The sequence below is a fragment of the Diorhabda carinulata genome, chromosome 1, assembly GCF_026250575.1.
Source record: "Diorhabda carinulata isolate Delta chromosome 1, icDioCari1.1, whole genome shotgun sequence".
Classification (NCBI taxonomy): domain Eukaryota; kingdom Metazoa; phylum Arthropoda; class Insecta; order Coleoptera; family Chrysomelidae; genus Diorhabda; species Diorhabda carinulata.
This window is the reverse complement of record NC_079460.1, coordinates 11,663,246-11,671,501: the sequence shown is the minus strand read 5'-3', so window position 1 is coordinate 11,671,501 and position 8,256 is coordinate 11,663,246. Positions and strand designations below refer to the sequence as shown.

Below are 8,256 nucleotides of genomic sequence, written 5' to 3'. Positions count from 1 at the left end.
CGTGATAGAAATCTTTATGTGGCTTCTATTTACCTGGTTATTTTGCGAATAATCGAAATCGAGAAAATCACATCTCAGTATCGAAATAAATCGTGTCAATTAAATACATTAAAGTTTTAATTGTTATTTTACGCCAATTTACAAATATTTGCTGGACACATTAAGGGAATCTGCAATACCAAATGGCACGACAAAGAAAAGTTTCTTGCGAGATTAGTAACAATGAAAGAGTCATTGATCCATCTCTAAAATATACATATCAAAATGCAGAGTAAGAAGTGGAAGCAATGAGGTTGAGCATTTTTATTGTATTATATTTGTATTGTAAGGGGGTTAGAGAAGGATCTAAGATTATCTCTCGATAATCCCGAAATTATTAGCTATTGCAAGCACTCATAAGCCAAGTCAGAATGTAAAGTTATTGACTTCTAAAGAGTTACGGATTGGATTGAACATCCCTGACCCATATTCGCCAGATTTATATGAATTGTAAAATAGATGGAAAACGTCATAACTAAAGATTCAGCTTTTACATCTTATATTTTGGGGACACTCTGCTCAAAGTAGAAAATTGGTTGGAATTGATTTCAACGTAAAAAGATATATTTTGAGAAGCAATGAAACGATTTGTGCCTCGTTTACGTATGTAAATAGTAGAATATTTAGGAGAAACAATTGAAAAGTTGGCTGTACAAGTCATCGATTAAGATAAAAAAATCGGGAAACGGGGTAGAAAAAAATATCTAATATATTAATAATCTAAAGTATTCACAATATTTAAAAATTTGAAAAGTATTTATGTTTCGTTTTCTCTGCGTGTGTAAAAATCAATCAACAATACTCGACTAAACAACCCTCAAGGTTAATATACTGTCGGGTCTTATATTTTATTTAGTAGTCCACCACTGTTACCATTTGTACTTGTCTACGAACTTGAACTATTACAATAATGTAATAATGGAGTATTAACTCGTTATTGTGTTGGATTTATTTTATTTTATATACCTCACTAGTCAATATGAATTGGTACATTATATTTTTTTGTTTATGTTATACCGCGAAACACTTGGGTAAGTCAAAATACATCTTTACGATCATTGATTAAACAACAATCTTGTTTTTCATTACTATTTTTCAAAAATTTGTACAAGCCGGGCGCTACTAAAAAGGCCATTTCCATTAACATTAACACAATTGTACGTTGACATTATACCTACATGCATGCACCAAAATATCGATTTTTTTTTCATTGCAGTAATTATAAACTTATAGTTTTGCTTATTACTGTCTATCTATCAATTTCTCTATATAATTAAAGAGTTCTTCTGGTAGTGCCAATAACTCAACATATATTTATTCAAGATGAAAGATAATTTGAGAGAAAAATGATCAAACTCAAAAATTATTTCTACTAAATATTCATTGCATCATTCCACTGTTTCCAAACATTCTTAGACAAATTAGGAATTTCAAACAAGCGAAGAATCAGAATGCAATGGAATGAAATTAATTTTTATGATGTTCTATCTAATATATCAATAACTCTAAGAAAAATTTATAAAACTGGATGAAATAAAAAAAATGATTCATATAAAAACATCAAATTGATATTACACTAAAATACAAAATTGGCTGAGATATCATCTTTATTTTTTATTGGTTGACACATTTTTCCCATCGCCGTTCTAGCATTTCTAATGCAACTCGAAAGAAATATCGTAGAATCTTCATTATCCGAAGAAAATCATTTACCACGTAGGTGGTAAGTTTTTGTAACAGCCACTGAGGACCAAATCTGGATAATATGGTGGAAGTTCAACTAATTCAAAGCTTCCTCCTACTGTAATTATGCCTTCAGCGTCCCAAAATACAATTAACCTGCTGAAAGATACATCTTGAATTTTCTTCATATTGAATTCGGTAGTAATTATATTATGCATTCGATATGTGCGTCGATCATTCTTTGAAGAGCGGCGACGGCCGCATGGCGTTATCGGCGTGTTGAAGTAAAATTATTACAAAGAAATAAATTTATTGATTCTATTTAAAAATATACTCATATGTTATACGTTTTCCGAGATCACATGAATCATGACTTCAATCAATTACAGCTTTAACTTGAAACGTCAACGGACTCGAGTAAATTATTCATCAAACATAAACCCTTTGAAAAAAATAGAAAACTAACTAAAGTAGAGAACAAAAACAAAAAACTCGTTCGTTTAGAGCGCTAGTTATATCCGGTACACAGCTGAATAGCCAACTATTTAGCTTTTCTATTCAGTAATGGAGTAAGCTTCTGCTTTGCTAACGTTTGATTCAGGATTGAATACTTCCGAGAAATGGCCCTTAGAGGAGATGGACCTATTGTTCCCACTTGTTATTTCCTTTTTTATATCTGTTTCTTATATGTTCCTTTACAAACGCAGAAATGAATGACACTGTTATTCCTCCTCCCTGATTAATCTCTCTATCTATTGGTGATAATAAAAATCTGTGCAGTCGAATTTGAATTTATCACGATGCAACGGAGGACTTAGTTTTATAATATGTAATGATTTAAAAATCACCGGATCCCAAATACTGAAGAGTCGTTAACCATCTTCCCTACTGAAATTCAATTTTTTCAATTTCAGTAGCCTCATAAACCATTGTTAGAATGTATTGTTTCCATGCAAAGTATCTTCGGTTAAAAAACTAATGATATACAATTCGAGCAACTGTTGTAATCCTGTTTTTGTTATTCATTCAACTGTTTCACTATTTAATAAAATTATCTCAGAGAAGTCAAATAAAAGCTATGATATATGATACTAATTATAAAGTATACCTAATATCCAGAATTAACATAACGCACCTAGATGGAACATTACTATGGAGAAAAATATAGAGGTCGGCAAAGTCAGGCAACAAAGAGAAAAAATGCAGCGTAAAAATGAATTTATTAAAAGAAATTACAATAGAGATTCGGAAAAATGGTAACTGTAAGTGTTCAAAGTGATACCCATCTTAATCAATGCATCTACTACAAGTTTCAAATGGGTCTTCTTGTAAAAACGCAGTCTTTTAGAGGGCCCCATAAGAAGAAATCATAGTGCAGCGAAGCTCCATCCCGCATGAAATGACGGATGTTCGCAAGTGTTGGATCGTTGTCCATTTTGCCATGTAAATCTTCGAGCATTTTCTGATAACTTTGACCCGTCATGTGAGCCTCAGAAAATTACGGATCCACAAGAACTCCCGCATGGATACCTGCTCACCCATATATCTCAGGTAGGCTTAATTCTTCTTCAATGAAGACGTGATGTTTTTGGTGGTTCCAGTCCACGCAGTTATGCACGATCAGCTTGAAGGCTACTTCATCCGACCACAAAATGGAATGCTAAAACTGTAGGTCATCCTGACTGCATCCGAGGTATCACTCGCAAAATTCCAATCACCAATCGAAATTATATTCGTGAAGTGGAGGAGATACGGACGGTAAACTTGATAGTACATGCGTTTCAGCATTCTTCATAAGGAACGATCGGATATTTGAAGTTCTTCCGATAATCGCACTGCAGAATTTCTGATACGTCGTCCACACTGTTGAACGATTTGGTAGCTGCAAGTTCGGAAATTGTTGTTGAAATTCGGTAAACATAGTTTCGTCATCCGCCATCGTACGCAGATAAGACAGAACAAAAAAATTCTTTCTTGAAGCGTGAACTTGTACCGGTTATTCATTCTGAAAACGCGTCTACTCGACGAGCACGTGTTATCATGACAGGGTCACAACTTGCTTGGTTTTAATCTTTTTCGACAGTATTGCCAGACTTATGAGCGTTGCCGAACTTATGCCGATTTCGAGAGCATTGCCTGCATTATACCGCCCTCCATAATATATTATTTTTGGTGAAGTGTTTATAACTTCAGAACAATTGAAGATAATTTTAAGGTATCTTTATGCAGTATGATAGATATAGATAAGAAAATATACAGTGTGGTCCATTTATAGTAATGAAGTAAGTGATGTTTGAATTTAGTGAAGTAACCTTCAATACTTTAACACCCTATTATAAACAGTGATTAAACTTCTACGCCAACTGTTAATTTCCACAATAAATCGAATATCTCAAGAACGGCCTAGTTACGTGAAACCTTATTTATTATATTATATCAACTTTCCATGTAGAATTAAAAAATGTTATCAAATATGAAGCGTTCAATTTAGAAAATCGTATGTTTCATCTGCTACTACTTTTGGGACATCCTAGAAATAATTTTAGATGGTAACCGTAATTGATGTTCATATAGCTATGTTAAAAAATCTTGAAAAATGTCACCCTTTGCTTATTAGAAACTTCATAAATAATATAACAAATCAGTGACAGAGAATTTCTAAAATAAAATATTTGGTACTAATAGCTCCAAATAATTTCTAGATAATTATGATAGAACTACCAATTTTAGAAATGTCGGTATAAATTTGAATCTAAAACCATTCACCGATGTCCCAAATCAAATAAAATAGAACCTTTTAAACCAAAACTTTAGCACACGTTGTAAGAAGGTAGAGACCCAAAATGTTTGGAAAAAGTATCCTTAATAGGTTTAATAGGAATATTTAAATAACGGAAACAATATTGAATAACGATATATCGGATGCCATTTAGGAGTTACCAATTAATGAACGATTACATCTACTTTTCCAGTTAGTTGCCAGACCTTTACGCAATGGCTGAACAAACATTATCCAAACCAATGGATAGGTCATAGTAGTCCGTCGATACTTTCAGATCTAATTCCGTCCATTTGAAGTTGAATATAATAAGGATTTTCTTATTAAATATTGATGATATTTCAAAGATTTTTTTCACAAGTAATTTATTCTAAGAATTATAAAAAATTAAGTATAATTACCTTGGTCATCTTTTCTAACCGTTAGGAAGCTTTTGAAATTAATTGTAATTTCATTTTAATACAAACAAATCGTTGATAACATTTCTCTATTTTTGATTACGATAAAATATAGTAGTACATCCTAAAAATTGACATAAAACGTTTCAACTCTCGACATATTATTGAGACTGTAGCAATCAAACATCAAAGTGTAGTCTTTTTAATATGTATGTATGTACCTGATGGGCAACTAAGAAGATCATCGGGGGCTAAAAATATATTATATGTAAAAATATGTACATTGTATGAAAGTATAACTATATTAGAAATTACAAAAATTACAAATTCATGGGGCTCGAAACACAACATTCCAAATGACATTTGACATAAATATGGCGTTTGTTAATTCTTGTTGCTATGAATGACAATGACAATATAAATTATGAATGACATTGTATATTATTAACCAATTTATATATCCAGTAATGAAACGTCTACTCCTGTATATTATAATAAAGTATTATAGAAAAATAAAGTATTATAGAAACTACACCAAAAATAATGTCGGCATAACGCAGACAACACTCGAAAAATCGGCATAAGTCCGGCAATGCTCATAAGTCTGGCAATATTGACCAAAGTTTTTGAGATAGTTTGAAAGTATCCCATACTGCACGAAAATTGCAACGAAGTATAGTTTATGAACGTTTACGTAGTTGAAGTGTGGCAAATTAAACACCAAAGTGTTCTGTTTTTTAATAGATATTCCAAACTTTCGAATACTTACGTATTCGTAAATTATGGTAAACTTACAATGTAAAAATATGTATAAAACAATATTAACAATTAATTAATTATTCGTAGCTCCATTTAAATTTATAAAATAAAACTCTAAATTAGACTCAAAGTCTTTTTTATCATTGACCGCCCTCTCGATACTTATTTTCTTCTTTCAATGCAGTTTTTGTCTTTTGATAGTTATCCATGAGAAAACTGTCAATAATGAAAAAACCTAAAGAATTTGAATAAAATTTCTACTAGTTAATAGTTCTATTTTTAAAATTTTAATGAAACTATGAATAATTTTATTTATAGGTGCTGCATATTTTTGATATGTACATAACTAAAAAAATATATTTTAATGATCGCAACTTTTACTATTACTATACACTACACTTAATCACACAATTACTAAGTCACCATATATGATCAAAAATTTAGCTTTAAAATGTGAGTCTTTGTCATTATGCATTATCTGCAGAGCAACTATTTTGAGTGGACCAATTGCAAATTTGTTAGCAACAGCTGGTTATTGTGTTTGAAGAAAAAGTTAAGATATTAAAAAAAAACATAAAAGCTACCAAGATTCTTAACAAAGTGTTATTGAAAAAAATTTTTTGTGCTAAAATCAGATTTTTATTTCGATCTTCATATTGTAGATGATCTAATGATTAATATAATTATGCAAATTTTCCATGTCAAGTCATATATTGATAAAGACCGAAATAGGAGGAAAAGTTAACTTTTATCTGTGTTTTAAAAATGATTGGAAAAGACTGAAAAGACCTAAAATCAAGAAGATTTATGTACAATACAATGTATAATACATTATATTGTATTATATTATATAACAATTCCAAATTGGAAACAATTGGAAAGGTAATTGACTCTCCTTATATTATTTTTTACAGTGAATTCCATAGAAGAAGATTGTACTGATTTTCAAGGACAAACAATTGAACATGGTGTTCTGTATGTACCAGGTCCTGCCGTATGTACGATGTGTGTCTGTTACCACAGTGAACCTATGTGGTGCAAAGCTATTTACTGTGATCCACCATACGTAAGAATGTTTCCTATACCTAATTTAATACATCAAAGTAACATCAATCATGTTTAACACAGTCTTGTGCAAAGGGTTCAATATTTTGAAACAATGAGAGTAATAAACATAATTTTAATTTCAGTTTTGTAACAAATTCCGTGTTGGTGAAAGATGCTGTGAATTTGAATGTTTAGATCCACCTGGTGATACTGCTTCGAAAATGCTGCAAGCTTATAGAGAGAAAAAACAAAGGAAAAATTCATCAATTCAAACTAACAATTCTAATTTATATATATATATATATTTGTCTTGTATATATTTCATTGTATTTTATTTAACTAGATAAGAAAACTAAGAAATATTTCTAAAAATAAACATTTTCTGGATTTTTATCTTTCATTAAAAACTTAATTAATAAATATTGATACATATAGCTAATTGATTTATTTTAATATGTAAGAGGTTTCTTTTCATAAGTGAAAAATAATTATTGTTCAAAATAATACTTTGGGAAAAAATTTGCCAGAGATTTGTACCATACATTATTATACTAAACATACCTTCACACCAAAACTCACAATTAGACTGTCTGACGCGCGTTTCGATAACCAAGTTATCATCTTTAGAGATCTTAGGTTATCGAAACGCACGTCAGACAGTGTAATTGTAAGTGTTGGTGTAGTGGTGATGTAAACAGTGTGTACAGTATGGATATTACCAACGGTTCCAGAAATACAAACTCAGTTATAAGTTATTATAAATTACTTAAAATATACTAAACAATATTACGTTGCTTCTCGAACATAGTTTTCGTCAATCTCTGTTTTATACAATTCTTCTGAAATAAAAGTCCATCTGGATTGCATTAATTAATCGAATGATTGTTAATTTGAGTAAGTTTGATTATTTACACTCATTGGATTGGGTCGAAACGTATTTCTAGTGCTTGCGCTCTATGGCGTAGGCAAATCTATTATTAAAATTTCGTTCAAAAATGTTTCTAGCTATTGGTTGTTTTTACCGAATACTTGAGCATTTGTAAAAAATTTTTCTTTCAGATCTTGCCAACTTGTTATTAAATGAACATTTACAACTAACTTAGCGTTACCACTGAGTTTCGAAATAAGAGAATTTAATGAATAATTGTTATGAAATCTACCAGGATTAGCAATATAGTAAATATTTGGGAAGAGCTGAACTTATCCACCTTCTTAAAAAACTATTATACCCTTATTGAGACTCAATTTGAACGGATCTTCAAACTACAAAAGAGAGCTGATAGATATTTACTCGGACTAAACATATACAGACACTTTCCCAGCAGTTCCTTTAGTGGGCCAGCAGTTGGCCGTAACAACAATGTTTCTTATGTTTCTTGGGTTAATGGAAATGTATCGGTTTGATTCATTAAGATTCTCATCGAATTTGTGAATGCAATATTAATTAACATAACATTTCTTCAAATATGTCAACCTATTGAAGAATTACTGTTTATTGTTCTAATTATATGTGATACATTCTCGACAGACATTCAAAAGTACTTACAAGAA

The 8,256-nt window shown here is 30.8% G+C and overlaps 1 protein-coding gene across 1 annotated transcript; it reads left to right on the top strand.

Moving 5' to 3' along the window:
- The first annotated feature begins 915 nt into the window (after positions 1–915).
- LOC130894263 (integral membrane protein DGCR2/IDD-like) lies at positions 916–7,129 on the top strand. Its single transcript, XM_057800962.1, has 3 exons — positions 916–1,070; positions 6,573–6,724; positions 6,849–7,129. The coding sequence occupies exons 1-3, from the start codon at positions 1,019–1,021 to the stop codon at positions 7,050–7,052; spliced, it is 408 nt and encodes a 135-aa protein (XP_057656945.1). The 5' UTR covers positions 916–1,018; the 3' UTR covers positions 7,053–7,129.
- Positions 7,130–8,256: the final 1,127 nt, after the last annotated feature.

What these genes read in the sequence shown, in the direction of transcription:
- LOC130894263 (XM_057800962.1), top strand. Translation starts at nt 1,019, where the DNA reads ATGAATTGGTACATTATATTTTTTTGTTTATGTTATACCGCGAAACAC. An exon ending in TTATACCGCGAAACACTTGG is followed by an intron (nt 1,071 to 6,572) that starts GTAAGTCAAAAT and finishes TATTTTTTACAG; the next exon opens with TGAATTCCATAGAAGAAGAT. An exon ending in TTTACTGTGATCCACCATAC is followed by an intron (nt 6,725 to 6,848) that starts GTAAGAATGTTT and finishes TTTTAATTTCAG; the next exon opens with TTTTGTAACAAATTCCGTGT.